Source organism: Schistocerca cancellata, chromosome 2 (assembly GCF_023864275.1).
Source record: "Schistocerca cancellata isolate TAMUIC-IGC-003103 chromosome 2, iqSchCanc2.1, whole genome shotgun sequence".
Taxonomy (NCBI): domain Eukaryota; kingdom Metazoa; phylum Arthropoda; class Insecta; order Orthoptera; family Acrididae; genus Schistocerca; species Schistocerca cancellata.
Window position 1 is genome coordinate 194,683,730 of NC_064627.1, and position 19,906 is coordinate 194,703,635.

At 40.1% G+C, this 19,906-nt stretch overlaps 1 protein-coding gene across 2 annotated transcripts in view; it reads right to left on the bottom strand.

Moving 5' to 3' along the window:
• The window catches only part of LOC126161514 (zinc finger protein 48), a 75,607-nt gene that overhangs the window by 33,366 nt on the left and 22,335 nt on the right, over positions 1 to 19,906 (bottom strand). For both annotated transcript variants that reach the window (XM_049917419.1, XM_049917418.1), the window contains exon 3: positions 1,712 to 2,040. In XM_049917419.1, the coding sequence (XP_049773376.1) occupies positions 1,712 to 2,040 (329 nt within the window). The remainder of the gene's footprint in view (positions 1 to 1,711; positions 2,041 to 19,906) is intronic.

Below are 19,906 nucleotides of genomic sequence, written 5' to 3' on the forward strand. Positions count from 1 at the left end.
AAGTGAAGAAAGTGAAACTGAAGGAGGCCTATCTTTAATAAGTAGTGATGAAGAAAATGGGACCATAACAACACTGGACAATCTCAGGAAAGAAATGATAAACTGTGAAGTAGAAAAAGAGGCAAACTTTTTTGAAGTCAAAGATAAAATTACAGTTGGAAACTATGTTCTGGTAGCTTTTGCAACAAAATGTAAGAAAGTTCATTTTATTGGCCAAGTTACCAAAATGAGTGATTTAGGAGATCCAGAAGTGATTTTCCTCAGATGCAAAAATAAGACAAAGCATGGCACCACATTCTACTGGCCTGATAGAAGAGATGAGATGGAAGTTCCATCCTCTGATGTCATTTCAGTGCTGCCTGAGCCTACTTTGAGTCGCAGGGGAGACCTGACATTTGGTGTTACGTTTGATTCATACAACATTCAGTGACTAAGAAATAGTTAGGGCCTAACTGTGAATATAGTAAGTTGAATTAGGGCAGTTTAGTGTTAAACACAAATTGCCAACAACTTTAGTTCAATTACCATGAAAAATAATAGAAAGTTAACTTATAAAGTGAATTTTTCTTTTCTCTTGATACTAGATATTTTATTATTTTTGTTAAATTGCCTACTAAAGAAAAAAATATTACTTTTGTAGAATTTAAACTAACCAATTACTGGCCTAAAAAAAATAAATCATCTATGAAGCATTCTGTTTCAGTGTTTTATGATTTAGGCCAACACTTATTTTTTAGTTTAGCTAACATTATCTGTGTACTTCATAATATACAAAGAGGCGTTTGCAAAAAAGTTCATATCTTGAGTAAAATTTAAGATATTTTAATAATTTAAAAATCCTCAAATTCAGTAAAAATTGGGTAATCAGGTCTCTTTTACAATGCTCTGTATGGTTACAACAATGCGGGGTTACACTTGCCCTGAACCATGGGGCAAGCGTAACCTCACAACACAAAATTTTGAAAACAATTAACTGACCATACAATTTCTTTTTTCAAAAACAAAATGTAGATTGTTTAAAAGTCAATAAGTCAAACTTTAAGCATGAGAAATTTCAAAATCATATCTTCAATAACAAATTGGCAATTTGGTGTCAAACTTGAACTATGCCAAAACGTGGTTACACTTACCCCACTTCACCCTACATAAAATGAACTGTTTGATATATGAAAGGTTGATTTTCCTCCATAATTCCCCAATCTCTGTCAATTCAAATTTGGTTGGAATTTCTAATATACAGCTCCTTTGATCACATAGCTCAAGAAACATAATGTGTAAATACAGATCATGTATGTCTCCAACTTGTTTTTCCTCAACAAGTGTCAAAGTCATGAATTATAACAAATATCCTTCAGAAATAATTAACTGACACGCTCTTACTATACACTCTTGATTGATACTGACACTATATTTTTGAAGTATGTAAGATAGAAGTGACACACTTTGATAACATGTAGTCACACTTAAGACGATTAGTTTCAATTTGGTATTCGCACTTCACCTTACAAAAATTACATCTTCGTCAAAACTAAGGGAAAACGTTTCTATTATCTTCATTTACATCGGGTTCTTATTATTCATTCTTTGTTGGGCTGATTACTTTTCTAAATACATTTTATGTGGCGAAACTTGTTAATACACGACCTCCTAATTACAAATGTTAAAAATAACTAATGTGTCACACAGAATACTATGAATAAAAATTACTTACCATGTACCCAAAGCTCTGAGAACTCTAACGCCGTCATCGAACCCCAAACCGTCGTCGGGAATAACAAACGTCGGTTCAGAGGCTTGTTTACTGCCATAAATATCTGGATTTGGTTGAGAAACCTGCGGAACTTTAAGTGTTGTTGGGTACTCAGGCAAGCGGGTACCGTTCTGACAATTTGGATTTTTCTGTCCGGCATTTCTGTCGGAAGACTTATCATCTTGCTGAGGTTTACAATGCATTGCATTTATCTGCGCCATATGCTGCTGCATTGCTTCTGTGTAAGTAGATTTCTGCACTTCTTCCATTTTTTCAGACTTTACTTGCACCTGAGAAAAAAACATGTTCTTGAAAGACGACAGTATCATAAAAAATTAAACATGGCGCAACTTCTGCGAAAAAAAATTCGCCGGTTAGAGAGAAGGCGGACAGGCGGAAGTATTGTGTTTTCGCCACAATAATGTAGCAAACAGTCGATAATTTGAAGAAATATTGCCGATTTGCGCTTTATGACTAAACTAGATTGCCCCTCAAAAAAATCTTCCATTTCGTCGCAAAACCCTTAACGGCTACATCAACATTCTTAAGGGAATCAATACTACTTCGACCAATGCACATTCCGAAAGACATCGAGATATCGAGTTAAGAAATATTCGACGACTGTCCTACTACATCTATGAAAAACACGTAGCTAAAGCTGAGAATAGTTATGTTGTATCACTAGCGTTGGCGGATGTCAACAGATTGCTCTGAAATCACAATAAAAACTGTTCGATTGCGTACAAAGGCATGCGGATTGCTAGAAAACACATTCATAAGTTGGCCGCTTTTATAAAAATCAGGGTTCTAAGTTATCACGTCATTTACCACAATAGTTTAACGCGCCCTTATTACAGACACCAACTTCTCTTGATGGCTGAATTTAAAATGACGCAGGTCATAAGCCACCTTACTGAAACAATTTTTACCACACATTTTATACTATAAAATGGACGCCAAACTGAAGTAATGAAACAGGACACCAAGCAACAAAGTTCTGTAGCAATTACACCAAATGTTCGTTAAAAAAACGTATGTCAATATGCATCATGTGATCTTTAGCTTTTATTAGTAGAGTTGCAATATAACAAAATATCAGTGCTACACACAAAATGTGACAGAAAAAAATATAAGTTATTGCTATTAACTTCAGAATGCAGAGTATGGGAAGAGATGCATGACATTTTGAAAATTTTTCATCACAGTATATCAGTTTAATGCTTACATACAGTTGCCAAGAAAGTTACACAAACATTTCAGTATGTAGGGGAAAATAAACTGATAATTCAGTGAATACAATATACAGAATGAATATAAAAAGTGTAGTTGTTAGGTAAAATCTGCGAGATTACAGTTTGCTTCATCTCACATGTATTTGAAAGAGAACACATGCCAAGTATTACACTTATTATAATCATTGGAGGTAGCTCTGAAGGAACATAACCAAGTCTTGTCTTGCACAAAATCATTTATTGATTCTCAAATTTAGATTAATTTCTTAAATTGCCCATTTCTAATTCCTCCTCCTCCTCCTCCTCCATCATCAACCTCCTACACTGCACAATGGCAGTTCTCCATCAAACAGACTTTCTGTAAATTAAAACATCCTATTAATGTCAGACATACCTTCTCAAAGTGTCACAGCTAGGTTCTTTTTAATTACTGCCTCTTCTGTTGATCTACCATGGCATACACACAATGTCTGCTTCAACTTCATCTTCAACTTCATATATAAAGTAATGAACAAAACTGTGTATTAAGAAAAAGGAATAGCAGAACAAATACTTGTTCAGGTGATCCTCCTCACAAATGCAAAGCATTCCTTTCCATAAAATAAAAATTTCAATTAGGCTACTCCTGATTTGCAACTTAGTATGTGTATTTTTAACAGTGAATACACAGAGAAAAAAATTAATTTCTATTCAGCTTACTTTCCAAGCCCCAGCTGTCCTGATTATTATGTGACTACAACTGTGAGAGGCAGGGGTAGCTTCTCCAGAATTCCATTAGATATGATTCACGATATAGATAGTGACAATTTCTCCGGCTTCTTGGAACATTCTCTTGTATTTTGCTTTTCTATCTCCATAAAACTATTATTCAGTCCAGCTGATACTGCAGTATGTGCTACAAAAAAATGGCTCTCAGCACTATGGGACTTAACATCTGTGGTCATCAGTCCCCTAGAACTTAGAACTACTTAAACCTAACTAACCTAAGGACATCACACACATCCATGCCCGAGGCAAGATTTGAACCTGCGACCATAGCGTATGTGCTACAGCCTTTTCTGATTTGAAAAGGGTGTTTACCATGAGCAGTTTAAATCTATCACAGAATTCCAAAAATGTTGTCCTCGCTCATCCCCCATCCCCTCTTCCCAGTCCACGGTAATATTTTCTCTCTTGGTCACTGTTGAAAATTCCCAAGAAAAAGAAATTTTCGTCTCACTTCACGCATTTCACCACTTCCCTAATGCCGCCATCATCATCATCATCTCCACCATCACCATCACCATTGTAAAATAAATAGTAGCTGACTTTAGCTTCACGTCAATAATGAGAAAGGTAATTCGGTTACTGCTAAATCTACTATAAATCACTATCACCCACCCTTTTTTCCACGACCATGTCAACACACAATGTAGCATTTACTGACAATGTTGCTACTACTTAAGTAGTTACTTCACCAGAAGCACTTGTTCTCCTTTTAATCCATGTTACTAATAACTATTAATTTCATACAATTCGCCATTCTCTATTAGTTCTTATCCCCCCCCCCCTCCCACTTAAAAAAGTAAATAAATAGAAGATACATTCCATACAATGATTTGTAGACGGTTAGCATTATTCAGTTATCTGTTAGATGCTCACCACTGCTTGATTTCAAGTTAGAAATGTGAAACAGCACCTAGTTTGTCTCTGTAATTATTCTCCGAGACAAATGATAATTATAAGATTAGTGCATGTCTTCTAGATCCACATACATCACTTCTATGTATGCAGTGTCATAACATTACTGAACACAACGTAAGTAGATAAACATGAGGATGATCAATCAGTCTGACATTCCACCTTTTTTTCTTCAGAACTCACTTTCTGCAAAATTGGCCAAAATGTTTTCTTTTATGGCATACACTACTTGATAGAGCCGCCTTTCTTATTCAGAACAAAACCCAATTACTTCCATGGTTTGAAGCTACCAAATGTCTTCCAAAACTTGCTTTCACAACAAAATTTATACAGCAAAATTCCCTTTCTAAGAGCCGATTTTGGTAGTGTGAATAGTCTTTTTATTTTAATATTGCCATTTTCAATGAGAGTTCTATGAATTTTCTACGATTCATGCATTTCACAAAACAAGAACAGTATTTCAACAGCAAGTTTATCAAGATTCCAGGAAAAATCCAAAGACTTTCTAACACAGGAGCACAGCTATATGCCTCCCGATTGGACATTTGGCAAGGTGGAAAAAGTACAGAGTGAAAGAAGGAATTAAGTCACCTAAGCAGCATCATGAGATTCTCAGTATCCATCACCATGGATACTGAGTATTGCAAGTATTGCTCGATGATTGGAATGTGAAAGGTCTAAAATAGAAGTCTTGCAGTACTTTGAAGTAAAAATTGCCATTCAGCTTTGCTAAAGGTCGAGTTATTCAGTACAAAGAGCGTTCCAACTTCAAGGATAAAATTTGTATTAGATATACATATTGTGGGAGTCAACTGTAGTAGGGAACCTCAAGGACTGAAATCCATGAGAGCCATGGCTGCAGCCATGCAAAAAAAGAGAAGAAGAAGAAGAAGAACCATGCCAATAAGGAAAAAAGTCGAGATATGGCAGAGTTGATCAAGTTCTCTGAAATACCCAACAATGTCATGTCATCAGTCTACTGACTGGTTTGATGCGGCCCGCCACGAATTCCTTTCTTTCCTGTGCAACCTCTTCATCTCAGAGTAGCACTTGCAACCTACGTCCTCAATTATTTGCTTGACATATTCCAATCTCTGTCTTCCTCTACAGTTTTTGCCCTCTACAGCTCCCTCTAGTACCATGGAAGTCATTCCCTCATGTCGTAGCAGATGTCCTATCATCCTGTCCCATCTTCTTATCAGTGTTTTCCACATATTCCTTTCCTCTCCGATTCTGCGTAGAACCTCCTCATTCCTTACCTTATCAGTCCATCTAATTTTCAACATTCGTCTATAGCACCACATCTCAAATGCTTCGATTCTCTTCTGTTTCGGTTTTCCCACAGTCCATGTTTCACTACCATACAATGCTGTACTCCAGACGTAGATCCTCAGAAATTTCTTCCTCAAATTACGGCCAGTATTTGATATTAGTAGACTTCTCTTGGCCAGAAATGCCTTTTTTGCCATAGCGAGTCTGCTTTTGATGTCCTCCTTGCTCCGTCCGTCATTGGTTATTTTACTGCCTAGGTAGCAGAATTCCTTAACTTCATTGACTTCGTGACCATCAATCCTGATGTTAAGTTTCTCGCTGTTCTCATTTCTACTACTTCTCATTACCTTCGTCTTTCTCCGATTTACTCTCAAACCATACTGTGTACTCATTAGACTGTTCATTCCGTTCAGCAGATCATTTAATTCTTCTTCACTTTCACTCAGGATAGCAATGTCATCAGCTAATCGTATCATTGATATCCTTTCACCTTGTATTTTAATTCCACTCCTGAACCTTTCTTTTATTTCCATCATTGCTTCCTCGATGTACAGATTAAAGAGTAGGGGTGAAAGGCTACAGCCTTGTCTTACACTCTTCTTAATACGAGCACTTCGTTCTTGATCGTCCACTCTTCCTATTCCCTCTTGGTTGTTGTACATATTGTACATGACCCGTCTCTCCCTATAGCTTACCCCTACTTTTTTCAGAATCTCGAACAGCTTGCACCATTTTATATTGTCGAACGCTTTTTCCCGGTCGACAAATCCTATGAAAGTGTCTTGATTTTTCTTTAGCCTTGCTTCCATTATTAGCCGTAACGTCAGAATTGCCTCTCTCGTCCCTTTACTTTTCCTAAAGCCAAACTGATCGTCACCTAGCGCATTCTCAATTTTCTTTTCCATTCTTCTGTACATTATTCTTGTAATCAGCTTCGATGCATGAGCTGTTAAGCTGATTGTGCGATAATTCTCGCACTTGTCAGCTCTTGCCGTCTTCGGAATTGTGTGGATGATGCTTTCGTAAGTCCTCCAAAGCTCTTTTAAATTCCGATTCTAATACTGGATCCCCTATCTCTTCTAAATCGACTCCTGTTTCTTCTTCTATCACATCAGACAAATCTTCACCCTCATAGAGGCTTTCAATGTATTCTTTCCACCTCTCTGCTCTCTCCTCTGCATTTAACAGTGGAATTCCCCTTGCACTCTTAATGTTACCACCATTGCTTTTAATGTCACCAAAGGTTGTTTTGACTTTCCTGTATGCCGAGTCTGTTCTTCCGACAATCATATCTTTTTCGATGTCTTCACATTTTTCCTGCAGCCATTTTGTCTTAGCTTCCCTGCACTTCCTATTTATTTCATTCCTCAGCAACTTTTATTTCTGTATTCCTGATTTTCCCGGAACATGTTTGTACTTCCTCCTTTCATCAAACAACTCAAGTATTTCTTCTGTTACCCATCGTTTCTTCGCAGCTACCTTCTTTGTACCTATGTTTTCCTTCCCAACTTCTGTGATGGCCCTTTTTAGAGATGTCCATTCCTCTTCAACTGTACTGCCTACTGCGCTATTTCTTATTGCTGTATCTATAGCGTTAGAGAACTTCAAACGTATCTCGTCATTCCTTAGTACTTCCGTATCCCACTTCTTTGGTATTGATTCTTCCTGACTAATGTCTTGAACTTCAGCCTACTCTTCATCACTACTATATTGTGATCTGAGTCTATATCTGCTCCTGGGTACGCCTTACAATCCAGTATCTGATTTCGGAATCTCCGTCTGACCATGATGTAATCTAATTGAAATCTTCCCGTATCTCCCGGCCTTTTCCAAGTATACCTCCTCCTCTTGTGATTCTTGAACAGGGTATTCGCTATTACTAGCTGAAACTTGTTACAGAACTCAATTAGTCTTTCTCCTCTTTCACTCCTTGTCCCAAGCCCATATTCTCCTGTAACCTTTTCTTCTACTCCTTCCCCTACAACTACTTTCCAGTCGCCCATGACTATTAGATTTTCGTCCCCCTTTACATACTGCATTACCCTTTCAATATCCTCATACACTTTCTCTATGTGTTCATCTTCAGCTTGCGACGTCGGCATGTATACCTGAACTATCGTTGTCGGTGTTGGTCTGCTGTCGATTCTGATTAGAACAACCCAGTCACTGAACTGTTCACAGTAACACACCCTCTGCCCTACCTTCCTATTCATAACGAATCCTACACCTGTTGTACCATTTTCTGCTGCTGTTGATATTACCCGATACTCATATGACCAGAAATCCTTGTCTTCCTTCCACTTCACTTCACTGACCCCTACTGTATCTAGATTGAGCCTTTGCATTTCCATTTTCAGATTTTCTAGTTTCCCTACCACGTTCAAGCTCCTGACATTCCACGCCCCGACTCGTAGAACGTTATCCTTTCGTTGATTATTCAATCTTTTTCTCATGGTAACCTCCCCCTTGGCAGTCCCCTCCCGGAGATCCGAATGGGGGACTATTCCGGAAACTTTTGCCAATGGAGAGATCATCATGACACTTCTTCTAATACAGGCCACATGTCCTGTGGATACACGTTACGTGTCTTTAATGCAGTGGTTTCCATTGCCTTCTGCATCCTCATGTCGTTGATCATTGCTGATTCTTCCGCCTTTAGGGGCAATTTCCCACCCCTAGGACAAGAGAGTGCCCTGAACCTCTATCCGCTCCTCCGCCTTCTTTGACAAAGCTGTTGGCAGAATGAGGCTGACTTCTTATGCCAGAAGCCTTCGGCCGCCAATGCTCATGGAGTCCTATCAAAATTATTGTAGGAGAAGGATGCTTTTGATAGTGCAAATACAAGTGATGTGATGGAAAATTTAGATGTTGAGGAAACAGTGACACACTGGACTACAAACATGTTAACTGGATTGACTTGAAATATTTCATTGTTGACTTAATGTAGTTACTGTATTCTACATCATTAATACTTTACAAAGTTCTATGTTGTATATTTATTGTGTCCTTAGTAAATGGAAGATAAGGAAGAAAGTTATACATCAATAAGTTATGCAGAAAGTGCATTTTGGTGCAATTTGATATTTTCGTGGCCTTTTATTTAATTTATGTATGAAAATTTTTCTTTTGATTTATGGATGTATGAATTGCTCTTCACAAATTAATACAGGATGAGGCAGAAAGGATGGACATTTTGAGAACAGCTAGTATTCAGGCTCAGGCAGTCTGAGTGGGGGGAATGATGAGGTAATGTGATCGGTAGCTCCTGCCAGTTTGTTTCGTCAAGGTCATGGAGCCGTGGACTGTGCAACATCATGTGTTTAGCTACAATAGTTTTGTGCGCAACAGTGAGTCTATTGTTGCAGTGCAGCACAAGCTTCGTAGCCATTTCAGTCTCGCTAGACATGATAGTGTTCCCACTCTTAACAACATTTTATGTTGGGTAGAATCATTTCGAACACGAGGAACAGTTATGAACAAAAAACCACCAGGAGCTCCTTGCTCAGTTCGGACACAAGAAAATGTGGAAAGAGTTCGGCAAGCCATACTCTGTAGTCCTGGTCGATCTGCTAGAAGACACTTGGCTGAGCTGCACCTCAGTAATCGCTCGGTAAGGCATATTTTGCATACTAACCTAAAATTTCATCACTACAAAATGGTCATTCTGCAAAAATTAAACCCAAGAGATTATGAACAGCGGCTAAATTTTGCCCAAGAAATGGAGGCTATATTTGAGCAAAATGACAACATTATTTTGCTTATGAGTGGTGAAGCTCATTTCTATTTGAATGGAATGGTAGATCAGCAGAACTGTCATTATTGGGCCAGTGAAAACCCAGAACTACTGCTTGAGAAACCATTACATAGTCCCAAGGTGACACACTGTTGTGCTGTGACAGGTACATATGTTATTGGTCCATACTTTTTCCAAGATGAAAACGGGAACACTGTAACTGCAACCTCTGAACGATATATAGAGAGAGATGATCACTGAATCCTTCCTACCTGACTTAAAAAGATAACATTCCTATCCGGTCAGTGTGGTTTCAGCAGAATGGAGCGAAGCTCACAAGGCAAGATTGACTACGGAAGCAATTAAGATTGTTTTCCATGGTAGAATTATTTCCCAATTAGGGGATATTCATTGGCCTCCTCGTTCCCCTGACCTATCCATGTGTGACTACTTTTTGTGGAGCTGCCTCCAATCATGTGTGTACATGAATAAGCCACGTACACTTGAAGAATTGAAGGAAGCTGTTAGAGTGGAAATCATCCAAATAGACAGAGGCATGCTGCAGAGAGTTGAAGCCAGCTTCCGAAAGCGCCTTGATAAGCGTGTCACCTGGGACATCATGTTTTCAAGCATTACTTCTGTTAAATGGCAACATTATTTGAGTGTTATTCTGTAATTAAAGATTTTTTGAAGCACTCCTAATGATGTATTGTTCATTTGAAAACCGTTCATCCTTTATGCCTCACCCTGTACATTACAAGTGAATTTTGAAAAATTCTCATCCATATACAAATCCTGTAGCAGTCTTTTGTCTTTCCTGAAATATTACAATTTTACAGAAAGTGAGTTATGACAAAAGAGTCCTCAGTTGTAAGTGGAATAAGACAATATGCAGTGAGATAGACAGGTGGAATTAAAGAGGTACAAGACAAATGGCTGTGGCTTCAGAAAAGGTCAGATCCACTCCTGAGACTTAATTTTGGACTTCAACATATTAATGGAAAAAGGAAGAGAGAAAAACTACAAAACCTTTCTATGAATAGTTAATACAGTAAAATCTTAAGAAAGTAAAGGACCAACTGAAATAAAGTTAAAGAAAAAAAAATGAAAGAACAGGTCACACACATACCAATGTTAATATATTCAGAGGCAACACCATCTGCTGGCCAAACACAGAAGGGCATAGAAGATCTGCTGAATGGAATGGACAGGATTTGCATCAGGGTTAAACAAACCAAAGACAAAAATGATGATGAGTAGCAGAGAGCAGAGCAGTGAATTACTCAACATCAAAACTGGCAAAGCCACAGGAGACCAGTGACAGAACTCAACCGCCTAAGCAACAACATTCAATCGCGTGACCCAACTTAGGATGACATAAGATAGAGGAGGTGGGGAAGAAATATTTATTCAATAAAATATGCTGTTTGATATCAAATATCAGCATGAAGTCTACAACCAAAATCTGCTGGAAAGTTTAGATGATATATAAAAACTCAATTGCCAAATGAAGGAAAATGTTAGTATATGGGTGGTAAGAGATGCAGGAAAAGTTAACCTGTCACCTGTCACAGAAAGGAAGAGGAGGAGCAGCAGCAGCAGCAGGTATAACTGAATGTGTAGTGTTAATTGGAAACCACTATAAAGTGCTCACAGACTGGAAATCACTTCTAGTCACAGCCAATATAATGTAAACAGAATGCATCATTCATTTACAGTGGACTTATAAAAAGTCTAACAGAAATAAGCCTTGTGTGTGTGTGTGGGAGGGGGGGGGGGGGGGGGGGGGGGGAGATATACAGGGCTATTACAAATGACTGAAGCGATTTCACAAATTCACTGTAGCTCCATTCATTGACATATGATCACGACACACTACAGATACATAGAAAAACTCATAAAGTTTTGTTCGGCTGAAGCCGCACATCAGGTTTCTGCCGCCAGAGCGCTCGAGAGCGCAGTGAGACAAAATGGCGACAGGTGCCGAGAAAGCGTATGTCGTGCTTGAAATGCACTCACATCAGTCAGTCACAACAGTGCAACGACACTTCAGGACGAAGTTCAACAAAGATCCACCAACTGCTAACTGCATTCGGCGATGATATGCGTAGTTTAAAGCTTCTGGATGCCTCTGTAAGGGGAAATCAACGGGTCGGCCTGCAGTGAGCGAAGAAACGGTTGAACGCGTGCGGGCAAGTTTCATGCGTAGCCCGCGGAAGTCGACGAATAAAGCAAGCAGGGAGCTAAACGTACCACAGCCGACGGTTTGGAAAATCTTACGGAAATGGCTAAAGCAGAAGCCTTACCTTTTACAATTGCTACAAGCTCTGACACCCGATGACAAAGTCAAACGCTTTGAATTTTTGGCGCGGTTGCAACAGCTCATGGAAGAGGATGCGTTCAGTGCGAAACTTGTTTTCAGTGATGAAGCAACATTTTTTCTTAATGGTGAAGTGAACAGACACAATGTGCGAATCTGGGTGGTAGAGAATCCTCACGCATTCGTGCAGCAAATTCGCAATTCACCAAAAGTTAACGTGTTTTGTGCAATCTCACGGTTTAAAGTTTACGGCCCCTTTTTCTTCTGTGAAAAAAACGTTACAGGACACGTGTATCTGGACATGCTGGAAAATTGGCTCATGCCACAACTGGAGACCGACAGCGCCAACTTCATCTTTCAACAGGATGGTGCTCCACCGCACTTCCATCATGATGTTCGGCATTTCTTAAACAGGAGATTGGAAAACCGATGGATCGGTCGTGGTGGAGATCATGATCAGCAATTCATGTCATGGCCTCCATGCTCTCCCGACTTAACCCCATGCGATTTCTTTCTGTGGGGTTATGTGAAAGATTCAGTGTTTAAACCTCCTCTACCAAGAAACATGCCAGAACTACGAGTTCGCATCAACGATGCTTTCGAACTCATTGATGGGGACATGCTGCGCCAAGTGTGGGAGGAACTTTATTATCGGCTTGATGTCTGCTGAATCACTAAAGGGGCACATATCGAACATTTGTGAATGCCTAAAAAAACTTTTTGAGTTTTTGTATGTGTGTGCAAAGCATTGTGAAAATATCTCAAATAATAAAGTTATTGTAGAGCTGTGAAATCGCTTCAATCATTTGTAATAACCCTGTATATTACTGACACCAAGTCCCCATATGCACATGTTCAAAAATCCTTAGTTTCAGAACTAAGAAAAAATATTTTTATGTAGTTCTCAGCACAGAAACTTAGAACAAATATTTATAATGTCCCCCCCACTCTTTACATCATCACAAAGCATCACAGCCTTTCAAACACCTACACATGGTATTGAATGGTTTGCTCACTTCCGTGACGAGTCGGTCAAGCTTCTCTGCATCACAAATGTTTGCTGTATAAATTTATTGTTTCAGGTAACTCCACAGATAATACAAATGACTTACATCAGCAGAAATGCACGCCACACAACCAGTCATCTCCTACCTACCTGCCCACCTGCCTGTCAGACCTTTGAATCACATAAATACAGCAACAGAAGGAATGGTAAACGATGTTCTCAAAAGTATCATTGACTGGTTTTCTGCGAATGGTCTCACTCTCAGTCTTAAACAGACACAACATATTTAGTACTCTACACTAATATTGGTAAGTGTAATACATGGTGAGGAAACAAAAAAAGTTTCAAAATTCTTAGATGTCTGTGTTGTTGAAAATTTATACCAGAAAAAGCAAATTTGTACTTAGAAGCATTGCAAATCTTTCGGAGAGACAAATCAGTAAGTTGACATATTTTCCAGAGTTTCATACAATGGCATCATACAGAATAATGTTCTGGGGTAACTTATCTTTGAGAGAGTAAGTATTTATTGTAAAAACGTAATGGACATCTGTTGAAGGGGTCAGGCATTTGACTATTGCTTCACAGTAATTTATTCACTAGCGACATATGTTGTAAATAATCAACTGAAGTTAAAAAAAGAACTATGATGTACATAACTAAAATACCAGAAAAAAGGGCATTCATTACACCACATTAAGGACGTCTTTAGCACAAAAAGGGGCGTGCAATGCTGCAACCAGTTACCTAGTGATACAAAATATCTGCCAGACAGCAAATTAAAATCTGAAAGCAAACTGAAAATGTTACTCCTCAACAACTCCATTTGTTCTGTAGAAAAATTTCTATTAACATCACCACCACCACCACCACCACCACCACCACCACCACCACCTTCCCTTAGATTACTAACTTTTTTTCCTTATCTCAAGAAATCTAAGAATGAAATTCCTTGAATCAACTATCCATTTCAGGCACACTGGCAGCTAGTTTCTGAATACATAAGTTTTTGCTTTCTGTCTTAAACTATACTAAAAACAAAAACTCAGCAAGCGATTCTATGAGCTGCTGTCAATTTGTATTATTTTCTTTTCAAGCTGAAATTTAGACATTGTGATACTCTCTTCAATTAGATTTTCACGTCTGCTTTCGAAGTTAAGCTACTAATTTCTTCCATTTGCTGTTGAAGTTATTTCTGCAATAGAGCCATATAGTATGTCATAGCACAACAAAGACAGTTCAGTATCTGCCATCCTTCTGTTGTTCAGTTTGAGTGTCCCATAATTACTCTAACAATAACTCTTATTCTTATTATTATAATAATAAGAGTCTTGGTGATCTTGAATTTTGTTCCCTCCCTCACTGCCATTTTAGTTCTAAATTCCTCATTATAATGACGAAGTCTTAGGGAAGCTGTGGCATGATTGTCTTCAGTATACTAACATGGTCGAATCAATGACTTGTTTCTAAAGGACTTACAGGTTAGTACAGATGAAGCTGAAACTTTCATAGCTTTCAGAAAACTACAAATCCCAGGTAAAGTGATAATTTGTACTCATTGCTCCATTCTACACTACTGGCAATGGAAATTGCTACAGCAAGAAAAAATACAGATGATAAACGGGTATTCATTGGACAAATATATTATACTAGAACTGACATGTGATTACATTTTCATGCAATTTGGGTGCATAGATCCTGAGAAATCAGTACCCAGAACAACCACCTCTGTCCGTAATAACGGTCGTGATATGCCTGGACATTGAGTCAAACAGAGCTTGGATGGCGTGTACAGGTACAGCTGCCCATGCAGCTTCAACAAGATACCACAGTCAAATCAAGAGTAGTGACTGGCGTATTGTGAAGAGCCAGTTGGTCAGCCACTATTGACCAGATGTTTTCAATTGGTGAGAGATCTGGGGAATGTGCTGGCCAGGGCAGCAGTCGAACATTTTCTGTATCCAGAAAGGTCCGTACAGGACCTGCAACATGCGGTCATGCATTATCCTGCTGAAATGTACGATTTCGCAGGGATCGAATGAAGGGTAGAGCCATGGGTCGTACCACATCTGAAATGTAACATCCACTGTTCAAAGTGCCATCAATGCAAACAAGAGGTGACGGAGACGTGCAACCAAAGGCACCCCAAACCATCATGCCAGGTGTTACGCCAGTATGGTGATGACGAATACACACTTCCAATGTGCGTTCACCACGATGTCGCCAAACATGGATGCGACCATCATGATGCTATAAACAGAACCTGGATTCGTTCGAAAAAATGACATTTTGCCATTTGTGTACCCAGGTTCGTTGTTGAGTACACCATCGCAGGCGCTCCTGTCTGTGAGGCAGTGTCAAGGGTAACTGCAGCCATGGTCTCCGAGCCGATAATCCATGCTGCTGCAAATGTCGTCAAACTGTTCGTGCAGATGGTTGTTGCCTTGCAAACGTCCCCATCTGTTGACTCACGGATCAAAACATGGCTGCACGATACATTACAGCCATGCGGATAAGATGCCCGTCATCTCGACTGCTAGTGATACGAGGCCGTTGGGATCCAGCATGGCATTCCATATTACCCTCCTGAACCCGCCAATTCCATGTTCTGCTAACAGTCATTGGATCTCGACCAATGCGAGCAGTAATGTCGCGATTTGATAAACCGCAATCGCGATAGGCTACAATCCGACCTTTATCAAAGTCGGAAACGTGATGGTACGCATTTCTCCTTCTTACACGAGGCATCACAACAACGTTTCACCAGGCAACACCGGTCAACTGCTGTCTGTGTTTGAAAATTCAGTTGGAAACTTTCCTCATATCAGCACGTTGTAGGTGTTGCCACCGGCACCAGCCTTGTGTGAATGCTCTGAAAAGCTAATCATTTGCATATCACAGCATCTGCTTCCCATTGATTAAATTTCGCATCTGTAGCATGTCATCTTTGTGGTGTAGCAATTTTAATTGGCAGTAGTGTATAATTTCAACAATAACTTGCTAAGTATCCATTGCGCTGTAGCCACTTCTAAAGCCTGCTTGTTCCATTTTATAAAAATCCAAATGTTTTCTAATTGGCTATTGACAATTTTTGTGAATACACACTCCTGGAAATGGAAAAAAGGACACATTGACACCGGTGTGTCAGACCCACCATACTTGCTCCGGACACTGCGAGAGGGCTGTACAAGCAATGATCACACGCACGGCACAGCGGACACACCGGGAACCGCGGTGTTGGCCGTCGAATGGCGCTAGCTGCGCAGCATTTGTGCACCGCCGCCGTCAGTGTCAGCCAGTTTGCCGTGGCATATGGAGCTCCATCGCAGTCTTTAACACTGGTAGCATGCCGCGACAGCGTGGACGTGAACCGTATGTGCAGTTGACGGACTTTGAGCGAGGGCGTATAGTGGGCATGCGGGAGGCCGGGTGGACGTACCGCCGAATTGCTCAACACGTGGGGCGTGAGGTCTCCACAGTACATTGATGTTGTCGCCAGTGGTCGGCGGAAGGTGCACGTGCCCGTCGACCTGGGACCGGACCGCAGCGACGCACGGATGCACGCCAAAACCGTAGGATCCTACGCAGTGCCGTAGGGGACCGCACCGCCACTTCCCAGCAAATTAGGGACACTGTTGCTCCTGGGGTATCGGCGAGGACCATTCGCAACCGTCTCCATGAAGCTGGGCTACGGTCCCGCACACCGTTAGGCCGTCTTCCGCTCACGCCCCAACATCGTGCAGCCCGCCTCCAGTGGTGTCGCGACAGGCGTGAATGGAGGGACGAATGGAGACGTGTCGTCTTCAGCGATGAGAGTCGCTTCTGCCTTGGTGCCAATGATGGTCGTATCCGTGTTTGGCGCCATGCAGGTGAGCGCCACAATCAGGACTGCATACGACCGAGGCACACAGGGCCAACACCCGGCATCATGGTGTGGGGAACGATCTCCTACACTGGCCGTACACCACTCGTGATCGTCGAGGGGACACTGAATAGTGCATGGTACATCCAAACCGTCATCGAACCCATCGTTCTACCATTCCTAGACCGGCAAGGGAACTTGCTGTTCCAACAGGACAATGCACATCCGCATGTATCCCGTGCCACCCAACGTGCTCTAGAAGGTGTAAGTCAACTACCCTGGCCAGCAAGATCTCCGGATCTGTCCACCATTGAGCATGTTTGGGACTGGATGAAGCATCGTCTAACGCGGTCTGCACGTCCAGCACGAACGCTGGTCCAACTGAGGCGCCAGGTGGAAATAGCATTACAAGCCGTTCCACAGGACTACATCCAGCATCTCTACGATCGTCTCCATGGGAGAATAGCAGCCTGCATTGCTGCGAAAGGTGGATATACACTGTACTAGTGCCGACATTGTGCATGCTCTGTTGCCTGTGTCTATGTGCCTGTGGTTCTGTCAGTGTGATCATGTGATGTATCTGACCCCAGGAATGTGTCAATAAAGTTTCCCCTTCCTGGGACAATGAATTCACGGTGTTCTTATTTCAATTTCCAGGAGTGTATTTTATATTAGGTTGAGATGGGCAATAGATCTGCACCTTTTTTACCTCATGTGTGCGTCCTTTCTTGTGAAGCAGTACACTTTACACATTATTCTAATTTTGGGGAGTTTTCATCCTCCACAGTCATTCTGCAAATAATTTTTCAAGTTACTTTTGTTTTACTTTTTCTCCAGTTTTATCAATTTCTATTGAAACACCATCATCAGGCACCTATCCTTTCCTTACACCTTTGTATATAACATCTGGTATTACTTCTGGACCCTTAATTTTCATCTGTAATTCTAATCCTTGTCTTGAAATATAAAAGCATTTAGTGAAACCTTTGAAGGCCTGTGAAATTACCTCTTTTGTTAGCCTTCTTAATTAATGAAATGTTATGCCTTGTCAATGTTGCTTTCTGTTCTGTATTCATACTCTTATTGCTTTGACTTCTACAGTCAAATTTTCAATATGTTTCTGTTCACACCTTCTCAAAAATATATATTGGTAGTTCTGTTTAATCCAACATGTTGTATAATGTATCTAATAACCATTTATCTATGTCAATACAATCTTCATTTTTTTTAAGATGCCAAAATTGCTGCTTAATCTGATCTAGTATATGTCCCTATTCCTACATAAATTGTCATATCTGTATTTCAATTTTCTGACCACTTAATTTTTTTCCAGTTTTGTATATATTTTTACTCTGCATCTTACCAGAATATAATCAATGGATTCTTAAAGTTTTAGGACCATCACATCCTGCACAGTTTCTCTGAAGTTTGATAAATTATAGTACATTTCATTTTTAGTGTCATTTGGCCCTTTTGAAGCTCATCTCCTATTTGGTTTCTACTGGAAGGATGTATTAAATACAAATATGTTCCTCTTCGGAAATTACATAAATTTATTACCTCTGTAATTTCTGATATTATACAGTGAAGAATTCTAATTCTTCATTATGGAATTTTCTATCAGTAGTATCAGTAACACTGTAAAGGTTGCCTACCTTCTGATCACAACATCAGCACATCGTCATAACTTCCATCAGTTCTATAGAACATCTTTTGCCGATTTTTAAAGAAAGTTCTTTTTTTTTTTTTAAGATTCCTTTGATATTTGCAATAATGTTTTTGATCTTCCAAACAACCTATTTCTTAATTTCCTCCCTGCTCTGTTCCTTTGTAATAAAAACATATGTCCTCATTTTATTTTCTCTTCATTTCCCATTGTGATTCCCGTAACTGAATAGCATCCCATTTAATCCTACTTAACTCTTCTTCCAAACCTACTAATGGACCTAAGGTTCTAAAGTTCTGCAAAATGCTAGAAGCATTGGTATGTAAGATCCATATTACTGTTTAGTCTAATTCAGCGCAGTAAGTTGCTGTGAAAGTAGTAGCTGGGTGTATCCCATGCCTAAAGTCACTGAATGGAATCCATCAGTCCACTACTTCCAATGTTCCTTCACCAAGATGGTGATGTAGATATCCCAGGATCTTGAACATGGCAGCAGAGCCTTGAGGACCATCTGACACCAGTCTGCCAACGTCCAAGTAAGATAAGTATCACTTTGCATGACGATCAAGCAGAGCCAGCTGCACAGCACGACCATCTGGAGTGGGATCTACTCTGGTCATTACCTTAATCTGCAATAAGATGTAAATAGCGTTTTTCCCGATTCTTAGCAGTACGTTTTGCAAAGGTACAGACTATGACTCGACTAGTGTTCTGAATTAAGTCATCTTATACAGTACCTGAATGAGATTCTGGGGAAATATACAGATCTACCAGACAATCACCAACTATTCCAGGCAGCACATAAATCTTAGACCGCTGCTAGCTGCTAGTGTATAACCTTAATTGAACCATGAGGAATTTTATCAGTTCACAAATTTTGATTTTGAAAATTAGCTATTCCATCTGAACTGTTGCCTCATCTGTAAACGAATTGAAGATACAAACCAACAAACCATGGGCTAAAGTTCTTTCATTGTCAGTTATTGGCAGATGAAAGACCCTGCATGCTTCGAAGATGATATGAACACACTAACTGTGACCTATGCGAAACTACCATATGTTCAGCATGCTACAGTAGGATCCTGTGTGCTAATACCCCAACTGTTCTGGTGTATCAACAAGCACTGGTACGAAGACTAAGAACGCAAGACCAGAGAAGGCGGTAAGACGACGTCAGCCAATAGCGCGCTGACCAGGACATCACCATGATAGGAGCAGCATCTAGATGAAGTGAATATAATAGTCACTCTTGCCAGCCTCGGCCGGACGCTAGTGGCACAGTACTAGGAGAGCACTACGATAGCAGTGACGTGTGATCCATATCAATTGCTTAAATGGACCTTGTATACAGCAAAGGACTTTGATTGTTTGCATGTAGCCCATTG